The sequence below is a fragment of the Oncorhynchus keta genome, chromosome 36, assembly GCF_023373465.1.
Source record: "Oncorhynchus keta strain PuntledgeMale-10-30-2019 chromosome 36, Oket_V2, whole genome shotgun sequence".
Lineage (NCBI taxonomy): Eukaryota > Metazoa > Chordata > Actinopteri > Salmoniformes > Salmonidae > Oncorhynchus > Oncorhynchus keta.
This window is the reverse complement of record NC_068456.1, coordinates 10,115,368-10,130,305: the sequence shown is the minus strand read 5'-3', so window position 1 is coordinate 10,130,305 and position 14,938 is coordinate 10,115,368. Positions and strand designations below refer to the sequence as shown.

The window sequence follows — 14,938 nt, the reverse complement described above, 5'->3', positions numbered from 1 at the left end:
CTTACCGTGAAATGCTTACTTACAAGCCCTTAACCAACAGTGCAGTTCAAGAAGAGTTATGAAAATAATTACCAAACTAAAGTAAAAAATAATAAAAAGTAACACAATAAAAGAACAATAATGAGGCTATATGCAGGGGGTACAGGTACCGAGTCAGTGTGCGGTGTTACATGTAAGTTGAGGTAATGTGTACATGTAGGTAGGGTTGAAGTGACTATGCATAGATAATAAACAGTGAGTAGCAGCAGTGTACAAAACAAATGGATGGAGGGGTGTCAATGTAAATAGTCCGGTGGCCATTTGATTAAATGTTCAGCAGTCTTATGGCTTGGGGGTAGAAACTGTTAAGGAGCCTTTTGGTCCAAGACTTGGCGCTCCGGTACTGCTTGCCATGCAGTAGTAGATCAAACAGTCTATGACTTGAGTGAATGGAGTCTCTGACAGTTTTATGGGCATTCCTCTGCCTATTATATAGGTCCTGAATGGCAGGAAGCTGGTCCCCAGTGATGTACTGGGCCATACGCACTACCCTCTGTAGCGTCTTACTGTCAGATGCAGAGAAGTTGCCATACCAGGCGGTGATACAAACGGCCAGGATACTCTCGATGTTGCAGCTGTAGACCTTTTTGAGGATCTGGGGACCCATGCCAAATCTTTTCAGTCTCCTGAGGGGAAAAGGTTTGTTGTGCCCTCTTCACGACTGTCTTGGTGTGCTTGGACCATGTTAGTTTGTTGGTGACTTGAAGCTCTCAACCTGCTCCCCTGCAGCCCTGTCGATGAGAATGGTGGCGTGCTCGGTCCTCTTTTTCCTATAATCCACAATTATCTCCTTTGTCTATGACTATTTGTTAGCTTAGTCGAACCAGGCATAGATTCTAGAGGCTTAAATCCACACCTGTTGTATTCAGCACGTGACGAAATACAATTTCATTTTCTCATATCCTTTCTATGAGTCAACCCTCATCCATATAATAATCTCCACAAATGCATTTCAGGGGGAGTGGCTGACAACAAAAAAAAATGTCAGTGTCATACATACCGGTAAATACAATAGTCCAGCAAATATTATGATAACCCCTTTCATCTGTTTTTATTATATAGTAGTAGCTCAGTGCTTTCATTCGTGTCAGCCTGCCCTACCTACTGATCTAATGCAGAGACATACATTTAAAATAAAATAAAAAGACCTCTAGATAGCAGCAAAGCATAAACACTTATTTGTAGTGGTACAACTATCGCGAGAGATTTCCGTGCGAGACAACATATCGTTTTGCCTCACACATTAGGTTTCCACAAGATATTACAGCCACAAAGTCCAAGGAAAAAACTTGTTTTTGTTTTGTTTTGTTTAAATGTAAGTTTAGGTCAGTAGTGTGGTTAAGGTAAGGGTTAATGTTAGGTTTAAAATCAGATTTTAAGAAGATACATTGTAGAGATTGCTGGGTGTAACACTTTGTTGCTGTTCTAACTAGTTACGACCCTGACACGGGACGTTTTATCCGGGTAGAAGAAAAGCAGTTGACTATAGTTTTTATTTTATTATATTTTAAAACAGCTTGCTAACTTAGCTATACACGTCGATGTCTTCGAATTCAAGTGTACAATACAAGGGGAAAAGGTAGGTGCGGTCGGTGGCATGTGAACATTTAGCTAAAAGGTTTTGAAAATATTCCGTTGGCTAACGTTAGCTCCACTAGCTAACCACGTAAGCGCACGAAAGTTATGTTCATGCCTAGATGGGATCCGTCTTTTATCAAATTAACGTCAATTGTAGATTAGACCTTTCTCCTAGCTTTAAGTCAACTCTGACGTTAATTTGACAAAAGCCATGACCAGTGGAATTTCAGGAGTCGATATTGAACCCATCGGGTGATTGGTCGAGCTTCTTAGCGGCTAAGCCCTTTCCAAACCATGGCGGACAATTGATCTCCATCGGATCCAGTAGTAACCACCATCTTCAATTACAGTTAACATTAATTATAATACGAATCTGAAAATATATTGTCGCAGAAGAGAGCGTGCTAGCTAACTAGTGTTTGATTCATGTCATCCGTTTTTCTTATAAAACAGCTCAGCTAGCTAGCTTGCAAAATGCTAATTCGCGTACACATGGTTATGAGACACATTTACATTTAAGTCATTTAGCAGACGCTCTTATCCAGAGCGACTTACAAATTGACCATGTGGACATAGCATAGTATCCAGGAGCCAATGGGTTAGATATGATTCCACCATGGGCAGCAACAACTGGCTACTAGTTTGTGTTCAGCCAAATGTTTTCAACTCAGCTAGTGTATCCAGTGACCGTATTTAGGAGAATAACTCATTGCTGAAATGTAGCTAGCTAGATCACTGGCCAGGCAATGGACGCATGACGTATTCTTTGAAACATTTGTGTTAAACTTGCTATTTTTATTTTATTTTTTTAACTAGGCTAATCAGTTAACTCATCAGTTAAGAACAAATTCTTATTTACAATGTTGGCATAACCTGTACAACGCAGGGACAATTGTGCGCCGCCCTACAATCACGGTTGGCTGTGACAGCCTGGAATTGAACCAGGGTCTGTAGTGACGCCTATCACTGGGATGCAGTGCCTTAGACCGCTGCGCCAAGCAACACATACCGTTTGTGTTAAGGTTAAAACAAAACAATGGTGGGCTTGTTGTTTGGCTGGTGCTAACTGCTCATGTCGGCAGTAATCAGATGGCTCTGTCGCGCATGTGTGAGACGTCACGCAAAGGAAGTTTCTACCAATCACCCGACGGGTTCTATGTCGAGACTCATGAATTGCCCTCCTCCGCCTTCGTATGGAAGAGAATGATCTTGTTGTTACGCTAATGCTAGCTAGTAGGTAAAAGTATTCATACTTCATTGAAGCAGTCAGGAGACGGCATTTGTTTAATTATACTAGCTAGCTAACACATGCGGGTAATAACCGAAGGTGCTAGCAAAAACTTTATCGATGTATCGTTTGAGGCCTGGTGTCAAACAAAATGGGAAAAGGGGTATGCGGCACATCGCTATACAGTAATCAGCTTGATTGTTATACAGTGCCTTCACTAAGTATTCATATCCATTTACTTTTTCCCACATTTTGTTGTTACAGCCTGAATTTAAAGTAGATTCAATTGGTATTTATTTGACTGTCCTATGGACAATAACCCATAACGTCTAAGTGTAATTCTGTTTTTGGCATTTTTACAAATTAGTTCAAAATCAAAAGCTGAAATGGCTTGAGTAAAGTGTTCAACATGTTTCCACACATTTACACGCTCTACTGGTCTGCGTCAACTCCTTGCACATCTAGACATCCATGTTGCTAGGCAGGAACTTATATGGTTCCTCTCATTGGCGTAGGCATGGCCCTGGCTCCTATGTATGTGTGTATGTCATGTTCCTCCTCACAATATCTGACCTCGACCCACATTCCTCACTCCTCTCTAACTCACAGCCCTAACTGTCATACCTTATCAGTGACTGAAACCAGACGTTGCCCTTCTCCACTCCATAGGGTACATGAGATTTAACCATAACATGTTCTGACAGAAGGTAAACTTTCAGCACTTCCCTTTCTCACTCAGTACATTTTCATACAGCCAGTTCTAATATGTTAACATGAATAAGGATATTTCAAGTTAGAACCCAACAGACCGCAACAGAGAAGTGAAAGTGATCGGGTGAAATTATGAAACCAAATGCAGCTTTACTATATCCAATCAGAGCAGCATGATCAATGTACTCTTCTCTTTACAAACAAACCAGCCAGTTGAGTTATTTAAACCAATTAGCACCTCACTTGACTGACTGACATGAGAAAGATGTGTGCTTACTTTTTTCTGATCACAAATAATTACAACAAATAACCTGATCATAATCGTATCCAGAAAATTGCCCATATCCTTTACGATACTTGTTTTGTCTGACTACTCGGCACACATCTAGTAGTTACTCCACAATACTAACCTAATTGACAGAGTGAAAAGAAGGAAGTCTGTACATAATAAAAATATTCCAAAACCAGGGTTTGTTAAAGCTGGTTCATTGAGAGAGAACCTTTATTTTACACTGCTCCTGTGAAATTATTTCCAAAGCTCAAATTCTCACCATTTTTATAGTTCTACTGGATGATGTTAATAAATGTCTTTGGGTTGTGACTCTTGTGTGCTATATGTGGCTTATTGATAACAACTCTGTTTCCTACTATAGGCAGTTGGCTGCCTAGTGATTGCAACATTGTAACTCCGATGTGAATAGTTGGCAACAATGTTTTGTTTCCAAGAGCGTATTCAGTAGCATAACTAAAATACATGAATTGCGCATGATACACATCATTACTCAAGTCAATCGATTCCAAATCTTTATACTATACATGACACGGGGTGGCATATGTTAATCTTGCCTAGGGTGGAAGCAGAGCTGAGAGCCAGGCCTGACGAACACAATCATTTGCCTCTAATTTACTTGTTTGCTGCGGACCTTGGCCTGCTCAGTGAGCTGCTGCTGTTGGGAAGTCAAACCTGTCTAAATTCTTGGAGCAGCTTGCGATGCTCATTAATAATTGCAACAATAACCTAGAACTAACACTGCAGATAGCAATACTGGGTGATTTGATAAGTCATTGTCAATCAATAATATAATAATTATTTTAGCAAAAAGGTTTATCTTTCATTTACAATCTGTAGAAGCTATGATAATAGAAAGGTTCAGTAATTTTGTGAGGCATCGCAGCACAGTTGAAAAATATATGGCAAATAGAAATCCAAAATGGATGGTGTTAAGCGATAGATGGGAGGGGTTGAATGAAGCTCAATTGTGGGACTAATAACAAGATAACACATGTAAAACATACGGTCTGTAAAGTGTATATAGGTTCAGAAATGTTGTGAAATAGCACAGTTACAAATATAAATCAAAATGGATGGACATCAGAAATAGAGGAAGGTTTATAAACAAACAAAATATAACTATTGTAAAATAGATTGTCTGTAAAATGTGTATAAACTGAAGGTAGAAGCCTAGGTGTTATTGTTTATTCGTTTACTCCAATTGGGGGAAGGGTGGTAACAGTTGGCTCATAGTTCGATTATTGTGAGGTCTAATCCGACATGGGGAAGATTTTTTAATCCTTTATTTACAATATTCATCCCGTGCCCACACACTTCTAATTCTTAAAAGTGAAAGCATACTTACTTATGAAAGTATACTTACATTGGGGAAAAATTACTTTGTAAATACTGCAATGTGTGCTGGATTGAATTGAGCTCCTAATCTTTCAAGGTGATGATTGTACTTTTCTTCCCAACACATTTAAAACAAAATCGGGCACACCATGAGGGATTTGAAGGCCACCAGAAACGTGTTGTCACTGAAAAATACTCTCAGCTGCAACTGTGATAAATCTGGTTAAAACAGTGTAAAGTAAGTGTATATTTTGTATTTGTGAAATTATTTTGTGATATGAAAGTATAGGGCTTTATGTTTATAGAACCGTATCGCAATTGAGAATCGATTCACGTTTAGATTAAGTTTTTGGCAGCCAGAGACAGTCTAAATCTTGGACTTTAAGGAGTAACGGTCCCTTAAAATAGTACATGTTGGGCTAGGAAGACCGCACCCCACAGTAGCAGATTGTCAACACATGATTGTGAACCTTGTCTATCTATGGACACACACACAGTGATGGGCAATTTACTGATTACCAAAACATATTAACTAGTTAATATTACACGATACAATGCATCACAATAGTTAAAACACTGAACCCACTTTTTGGGGATGGCAGCCTGTTACTTGGACCCTCACTGATAACTGCAAATATGTTGCCCACATGGAAATTGTTCGTTTGTTATTACAATGTAAATAAATGTCGAATTCACTTGATTGCTTTGGGATTTCCAATAGACGAGTAATTTTATGACAGCCAGCCAATGAGCCAAATCATTATTTGTGTCGGTAACGCGCCTGTGCCTGCTCTGCATTTCATTGGTGTGATTGACAAAAGGAAAAATGCTGACAAGTATTCGCTTGGCGGTCTTAGAAACGCCTTTGAAGGGCCCTTGTTTTCCTATTAGTGGTGTACGTGCGGAATGCGAGACTTATGCCGCGTTCAAGACATCTGGGAACTCGGAAAAATACGTGGCCCATATCACGACGTCAGCGATCTTCAGCTGATGTAAGAAGAGCTATATAAATACATTTGTTTTGATTCAGGTCGGCAAGTCGGAGCTCGAGGAAGAGGCCCGAGTTGGACCGTTCAAATCTACTTTCCCAGTCGAAGCTAGTCCCCCCCCCAAGAGTTCTCTTTTTTTTTAACGATCGGAAGTCAGAGATTTCCGAGTTACCATTTGATTTGAACGCGGCATGATGGTGGTTGCTTGAACGTAGGCTCAGACAGAAACTCAGCCAATGACGAAGCGATCAGCCGTGGTTCGTGGCACGATAAATCGTGAAAGCGAACACTTAAACTGGTATCCTTTGTTTATGAGAGAAGGGAGCAACATCAGCGGATTTAAACTGACAAATATCGCTGGACAGTCCATAACATGAGGTAGATATGACCTTGGAGTTTGGTTGGTTTTGTACAGCTGATTTTCAAGAATACGTAATTTTTCGCCGGTCTCTTGCATAGTTAGCCTTGACGATTCAAGCCATGTAGGGACGAACTCCTCCATTTTTACATGAGCTAATATTACGTGACATTTTAAACCCTAATGCATGTATTGACCAACCGGTTAATTGCCGAAGACGGTGCTATTTTAACACGAGAAATACCTTTAAATGTGTGTTGTCTCCTAATGACCAAAGGAAAGAGTAAAAGCAAGCTGCCCTGCTTCCGCTTACTTTTTTTTACTCTAAACAAACTATCAAACAAGTCTCTAAAGCTGATGTTTGTATCAGTTACTTTGTTGCAAGGTACTGGTTTTGTATATTTATATATGGTTGAAGGTGTACTAAGATCTCTGAAATTTTTTACTCTTTTACGTTTTACTTTGACCAAAATACTTAATCGTGTTGTATGTTTAAACAGTGTAGTTCGTTAACTTCACAGCTTGATCCTTAAAGTTGAATAAATCCTATGTCAGCTGCTTGAACAAGCACTCACATGGATGGAGGTATAGAAAGGGAAGTGTTTTTTTAAGTGGGAGTGAGATTTTATGGCCTAAAATTGAATATGCATTGAAATACTTGCTTAAACTATAGGCCTAACACTGGAGTGTCCATTTTTAACATTTATTTATTGAACCTTTGTTCAACTACAACCAGAGTAACCCCACTTGGTGATCTCTGAGACCAATGATGGGCATCCGGTCTGATTCTGGACCTGTATTTTGCAACACATCTAATCACATAGTTTACTGTTTATTTCCCTCCCCAGGACCAAATCATCATGACCAACCAACTCGTCAAGCTTTAATTATTTGAATTAGCTGTGAAGTCCTAGGGCAAAAAACCAAATGTGCACCCAGTGGGGGAGGGGGTCCAGGACTGAGTTTGGTGAAACCTGACCTAGAGTGCATGCTGAACATTCACCATAACAGTTGTCTATTGTCTGTCAAAAGCCCTGCAAATGTGTATGTCAGGTAGTGAATGAGAAGCAGATTTAGGATGTTTTTTTTTTTTTGGGCTCCATTATGCCTGTGAGGGATGTCATGTGAGACCTCAAAGCTGGTGTAAAGACCCAGTTAACAACAAGCCATGAGACTAATTCAGAACTAATAGGCCTAAATATTCCTTTTAACTTAATTCCCTTGCTAAAATTTACCTCAGTCATTGCTCCCGAGTGGCACAGTGGTCTAAGGCACTGCATCTCAGGGTTAGAGGCGTCACTACAGAACCCTGGTTCGATTCCAGGCAGTATCACAGCCGGCCGTGATTGGGAGTTCCATAGGGCGGCGCACAATTGGCCCAGCATCTTCTGGTTTTGGCTGGTGACCCTGATCGGTCACTAGTTTTACCTGTTGGTGGTCACAATGACAAAATGAGTACTGTGATGGGAGTGTGCACCTTGTTTAATTTCTTACGTCTCAATACTTATTTTCCCCCACTTCTGTGAAGCAGAAGTGAAAAGGGACAGAAAACAGGAAAGTGAGAGTTTGTTGGTTTCACACGTAAAAGGGAACACAAATTGAGCCTCAGTGCTGACAGTACAATATTTCCATACTTGTGCATTAATTAGACTAGCATTTGCTTTATTAGTGTATAGGCAATGAACTTGATTGTTCGAGCACCCCCTATTCGTCTCACAATCGATCCCTGAAAGCAGACAGTGGCTCACTGAACCAAGGGAGGATTTAGGTCTTTGGAAAGAAAGAACAGCATTTTCGTGTTATCAGTCTAACCCTGTAACAAAAATGGTGTCTCTCTGCAGAATGTCTCTTGTGGAGGAGCGAGAGAAGGCAACCCTCAGGCAGTGTGTGCAGGCGCGCTCTCAGCTGGAGGAGGCCATCGGTGGGGTGACGAGGGCTGAGGCCCAGCTCAAGGACAACTCCAGAGAGGTGAGTAAAAGCCACCAGGGGACCCTCTTACAGCCTGTGGTCCCACCCAGGGTTGACCCCCCTTCTAATGGATCAGAAGGAACCGCAACTTGCTGAGTGTACTCTGGTTATGTCAGGGGCACACAGCCGGGCTCATACGAGCATTTCGCTACACATTGCTAAATATGTGTGTGAGCAATAACATTTGATTTGATTTTGATACAATGGGCTCTATGCTGTAAACACAGTGGTTTTCAGGGATTTAGGACAAGCAACATGGTTAGTCACCACAGGATTAAGGAAGGCAGATGGGTATAGGGTGTGTATGTTTTGATGTGCTGGGAAGCCTAGCAAACATGGCAGAGTAGTCATTAGTTCTCCACAAACTGATCCATGGCATTATTGTATGTCATAACTGTGGCAGATATGCTAAGCCCTGTTAGAGCTGTGATGTTAAAATGGGTCTTTTGAGCTGTGATAAAACGTGTCTTTGTCCTCCTGACGTGACCACACTTTTAATGACTAGTATGTGGCTCATGTGATGAGGACGAGCAGAGGGACCGGAGAGACCAACAATTGAAACATGACCACCGGATAGTTTCCTTGACCCGCCTTTATAAGGCAGTAGCAGGGAGAGGGCAGGTCACTGCAGTCTGAGGACACAGACGGCAGAGGATCCACTACTGCAGCAGCAGCTCACATCTCACTGCATCTTAGCGAATCATCCAGCCTTTTTCTGACTACCCAGCAGAGGAATAGGTAAAAGCAAAGGTGTTTTCCCTTACTCTTTGCCATGGATATAGTAGTTGACTGTGTTGGAGGCTAGAATCAGACTTCTGATGGGTGTATAGGTCAGTGTGCTGTCTTGTCTGTGTGTCTGACTTTGCTTAGCTTCAGCAGCAGGAGCGACATCTCCCAGCCATGACTTGGGAGTGTGTGTATGCAGGTATTTTATTTTTGCAAACTAATTTGTTAATTTCTCTTGTGTTTACAGGTGAAGTCCCAGCTTCACACCTGTATCAGCAGACACCTGGAGTTTATGCGTTCCCGTGAGGTGTGGCTGCTGGAGCAGATTGACCTTGTGGAGCAGCTAAAGGGAGAGGCTCTGCAGACGCAGCTGCATCAGCTTCACTGTGTGAGTAGTACCCCCATGTCTGCAACACAACAATATCTGCACTGCAAAGTGTCTGCTCAGAAACCTCTGAAGATCAAGTTCCATTTAGTCTCTCTCTTTTTACCTTCTCCTCACGTTACCGGTGTCATGTCTGATCTTCTCCTTTTCTCTCCCTCTCTCTTTGATCTTCTCCTTTTCTCTCCCTCTCTCTTCTGCCCACAGCTCCGGGGCCAGTTTGACATTCTCATTCATCAGCTAGAGAACTCCAACAGCAACAATCTGGCCAACCAGCTCACCAGCTGCTTGGAAAAGTAAGAGCTGTCACAATGGTCTCTGTCTTGAATTGAATGTAATTTTGGGAGTCAGCATTCGCAATTATTGTTTACAGTTGGTGTTTAAGTCATGGTGCTTGAGCAATCATTTCAGTCTCAGTATTTGCTTCTATTATACCTCTATAATTAACTTGGGCATAGTCACGTTAGAACCTGAAGTTTGGCATATGTAAAGTAGGTAGATGTAGTTAACTGTGGGAGGGGTGGGCTGAAATGTCTACTTCTGTGTGTTCAGGTTATCTTCCCTGAACTTGACTCCTGAGGAAACCCCTGAGATGAGCTTCCAGGCTGACACTCGTTCCCTGCGTCAGGCCATCACCTCCTTTGGAACCATTGCCACCCAGGTACATGATCCTCTGGGAGCTACACGCAGAATTACACACACACATCTTACTAACAAAATTCACTTCAGACTGGATTTGGCCCAATGCCCGATGTTGATTTGAGAAGTCTAAACTTTGGCTGTGTGTTTACCGGTTGAGCCTCTTCTCTGTCACCCTGCCCGCATAAAGCGCCCTATCTGCTCTTAATGGAGGTTTACAACTAACACAGAGGCATAAAACTGTACTCATTGCCAGTCTTTGTGAACGTGTTAATTTTAAAGGTACACTTCATAAGATTTAGACATGTAAATTGATATCAGTTGTCATCAAGGAAAGAGTCTTAGAAAAGATTTCCCATGTTGTATGAAGGTGTACAGTCCCATGTTGTATGAAGGTGTAGTATACAGTTGCATGTTATCAATATTCTGGGGGGAATCTTGGGAATTGCAGTTTGAGAACAACACGGTGACGGTATTGGTTATGCTTTTCTCGCTGACTGCCTTGTGGCCCTAGTTACTCAATCTGTGGTTACTGCTTACATAAAACCCTGACATCTCCCACATGTCCTTTAACTATGGATAGAATGTTCATAACTTCCCTCTTTCCCTCCCCAGCACATGGAAGTAGGACCCGTGCTGAATATTGTTCCTCAAAAATCGAATACTAGTGAGCAATCTTGGCTTCAGCAGAGCTGTCCAATCGCAGCTAAGAAACAGGTTTGTACCATGATGACACAGACCCTTTCCATGTGAAGTTGTGATTCCTTCCTGGTTCTACATGCATGGAGTCCTCACTCACAAGGAAATGCACTGTACTGACATGCACGCCTGTTTGTTTTCTTATATGTAGAGTGCGACGTCTGTACCTCTTTCCGACTGGCTCCTTGGAAACCGTCCAGTTATTACTACCCCAGTTGAATACCAGCCAAGCAAGAACCCACAGGATTGGTTGATCCCCCGCAGCGATATTCAGGTGAGACCAGAAGGCGCAAAATACATTTTCTTGTTGCTTATAATTTATCTAGACACGGCTCCTAGAAAAACAAATATTTAATTACGTCTATTTTTACATGAGAAAATATTTGGTCCAATTTTATACCCAGACTATTACAAAGTCAAAAAAGTAGTGTTTTTTTCTCTTTCCTCTGTCGTCCAGTCATCCTGCCCTAAGGCCCCCTTTGACTTCCACAAGTCCTGGGGCCACCTGATGGACCTGGAGCTGTGGCTGCTGAAGGAGGAGACTCCCATCAGAGAGAGAACCAACAGTATCTGTAGCACCAGCAGCAGCTCAACCTTCTCCATCGAGAAGATTGATGAGTCTGAGTTAGACATGGCTCTTGAGGAGGAAGAGAGGGCAGAGATGGAGAAACTGAGTGACTGGCTCATCACCCCAGCTACTGTTGCCAAGGAGACCACCAGCGAGAGCTGCCAGGCCTCTGATGTTGACAGGTGGAAGAAGGTCTTCAAGCCTTTCCAGGAGGGCTTCAACACCAGCGATTGGCTGCTCAAATCAGACTACGGCTCTTGCTGTGACAAGTCTGTGGAGATTGAGAACCTGGGCAAAATCTTGTGCCTGAAAACCACCCCCACCTCTGCCAACACACCCCAGACCCCCAACATACCCCAGGTCTTCAAGCCTTTCCAGGAGGGCTTCAACACCAGCGATTGGCTGCTCAAATCAGACTGCGGCTCTTGCTGTGACAAGTCTGTGGAGATTGAGAACCTGGGCAAAATCTTGTGCCTGAAAACCACCCCCACCTCTGCCAACACACCCCAGACCCCCAACATACCCCAGGTCTTCAAGCCTTTCCAAGAGGGCTTCAACACCAGCAATTGGCTGCTCAAATCAGACTGCGGCTCTTGCTGTGACAAGTCTGTGGAGATTGAGAACCTGGGCAAAATCTTGTGCCTGAAAACCACCCCCACCTCTGCTGTCACCACACCCCAGACACCCAGCCCTGTAGACAACTGGCTGCAGCAGGCCATTCCAGTCCAGCAGTCCTGCAAAGCCAACGAGTCCTGCGCCAGCTTCTCCCAGTGTGTGTGTGATGAGAACTGCGGCAAAGAGGCCCTCTCCACCTGGCTCCTCAAGAAGGAGGGTCGGGACAAGAACGGGGTCTCGGTGGACAAAAACAACCCCAGCAAGCAGTCCACCCTCTACCACCAAGAGCAAGAACAGAAGGTTCAGGGCATCTTTGAGGCCTGGCTTTACCCTAGCAAGCCTGGCAAGACCATAGGCCCCACATCCCAAGCCTTATCCCTCTCAGCCTGGGTGTCTCAACCAGCCTCCCAGGGGGAGGAGAAGGCCAGCAGGGTGGAACACAGCTCCCAGTTCAAAGCCCCCAAGTGGGAGAACCCCTTCAGCATACCACTGCATCCAGAGTGCTGGGTCTTACCTGAGAAGACTCACAGTAGCACTGCTGTCACAAAGGAGCAACCCAGCACAGAACCAGAGGAGGACAAGTGGCTTCTACGCAAGCGAGCCAATGCTCAGGTAAGGCTATGGATAATGAACTGATTGGAAACTCTGTCTTTGCATTCTTTAGTTTTGAAATCTCTCAACCACTGGTTAACCGGTGAATCTTTTTTAGCCTCAAGCTAAAGCTGGGTCTTACTCATAATACTGTGTTCCTTGGTCTGATTTCAGGAGCGACTTGCCCCTCCCACAGTATGTGATCTATTTTCCTGTATGAAAATCGGTGGAGACCAAGAGAAGTGGCTACACCAGGCACCTATACAAGTAAGAATCTCAATAGGCATTCATATTTATCTGAGAACTAATTTGTTAATTATTTGTTCCTGAATTATTTTTCTTTTCCCCCTCTTTCCAGATGTAAAAGCTGTAACCAGTAGCTTTTTGAGGAGATTTTTAGGATTCTATTGTGGAGCCACTTTAATGCTGATCGTCGCGCACAATGTCTTGATTAACTTTTTCCTCCAATGCTCGTCTGGGTCTCTTCCCCCTTTTTTGAATTTGTCTTCTATAATCATAGCGTTCTCAATGTCAAGCTAGCAAGATGGGCACTTGGATCTAAAGCTAACTAACAATGTGATTTTTGATAATCTAATCTCGAGAAAGTACCAGCTCAATACATTAATGTTTGGTTTGAAGGAGGTGAGATTTTTATTTTAAGAAACCCTTTTTATGGAATGCGGTAAAGAGTTGTCACGCATACATCACTAGTGCTGTTCACAGAATTCCATCAGTCTGTGACTATGCACTGTGGGTATATCTAGTCGCCCCCCCCCATACTCAAATAAGACTATCAGGTAATTTAAGCTACACTTTGATTTCTATTTCCTAGTATATGTTTTCTTCCGATCTGGTGAAATCTTATTGTCTTAAACACCAGTATAGCTTTCTCTTCAATGGCTTCAAAATAGTCATCTGAATTACAAGCTTAACCTAAAGGTGTTCTCCATGACCAATACATCTTCCTTTATCGCACTACCATAACTCTGTAGTTCTGGTTTATGTGCCTCAAGTTTGCTTCATTGTATTTAGTGGATACGTTGTGAGAAGTGTTTGTTTTCCTGTCCGGTATCACCTGTGTTGATTGTATCACTGCCGTGCAAGAGTTGATTGTTTTCATGTTGCAAATATGGAAGCTGAAAATGTTTTGCCCAATATAGTAATTCAATTCCATTTAAATGACTTTCGATTGGCTGAATCAAACGACTACTGCGTAATTACGGTAGAACCGATCAAAAATAACACCTTGTATTGATAACCACTGATATGTCTTTCTGCATATTACCTCTGTAGATGTCTCTCCATAGTGGGTAAACCCAAAGGTATTTGTACAAGGCTCTGGAAGTGCAATGGGGAGTTGGGTAGGAGAGGAGAAACACAATGGTGCTTGATGAATGCTTCTAATGGTTTTTTTTTTCCCCTGTTAATTTTTAACATATTACCATGAAGTACTATCCATATGATCGCTTATCTAACTTTCTCTGTTGTACCTGTACCATATTTAACTCTTAATAAAAACAACACCTTGAGTTCTGTTCTTGGACTTCCTTCTTTTGTAACTCAAGTGTTTGAACTTTTTATTTCACAAACCAAGTTGCAAGCATGGGCAGTTGGTCTGGAGAAATGCACAGTGAAGCATTAACCAATGTTGTGCTGATGACAATATTGGCTGCTGTCACAATGTGGTTGTGTACCCAACTATCGTGGATTAGATAAGCCATGTCAGACCAAGTTTCACCAGTCTTTCCATGATGACAGACATTGGCCACAGGCTCAACCATACTCTGAACTCAATGCACAGGCGTCTGTTTCTCCCTGCATCTGACGGCCTCAACCTATGGCCTAGATCTCAGACACCCCCTCACTGATATGGGTTGAGTCAAGAAGTGCATAGCTCAAATTTCTTGAATACCCTACAACTGCTGCAAGTGTTCTATATAGAATCTGCAAACTGACTTCAAAGGGTTTTCGACCAATAGAACCGCGCCACGACTAAAGACAAGTGGACTAACTGCTTTGCCCAGTTACCATTTTTCTTTCTGGAACTGCAGAAACTTCATGTTGCAAAACCTGTCACAAGTAAACAATGTGAGGACCAATCTAATATGCTATGATACACAGATCAGTGTCATATGATTGAACTTGATGACTGCAATCGAAGCAAAATAATCATTACTTAGATTTGTTTACAGCGATGAGCAGAACAGACTTGAGAGCCTC

General features: G+C 42.5%; 1 protein-coding gene across 3 annotated transcripts; it reads left to right on the top strand.

Moving 5' to 3' along the window:
- Nucleotides 1-1,270: 1,270 nt before the first annotated feature.
- On the top strand, nt 1,271-14,247 carry ncoa4 (nuclear receptor coactivator 4). 3 transcript variants are annotated; one of them, XM_052498437.1, is made up of 10 exons: nt 1,271-1,382; nt 8,372-8,498; nt 9,472-9,612; nt 9,814-9,902; nt 10,159-10,267; nt 10,861-10,962; nt 11,096-11,218; nt 11,402-12,739; nt 12,893-12,985; nt 13,077-14,247. In XM_052498437.1, exons 2-10 carry the CDS (start codon nt 8,373-8,375, stop codon nt 13,080-13,082), a joined length of 2,127 nt encoding a protein of 708 aa, XP_052354397.1. In that variant the 5' UTR covers nt 1,271-1,382; nt 8,372; the 3' UTR covers nt 13,083-14,247. The 3 variants fall into 3 exon arrangements, with proteins under 3 accessions (XP_052354397.1, XP_052354394.1, XP_052354395.1); XM_052498434.1 differs by lacking the exon at nt 1,271-1,382 and adding an exon at nt 1,408-1,618; XM_052498435.1 differs by lacking the exon at nt 1,271-1,382 and adding an exon at nt 6,352-6,550.
- Nucleotides 14,248-14,938: the final 691 nt, after the last annotated feature.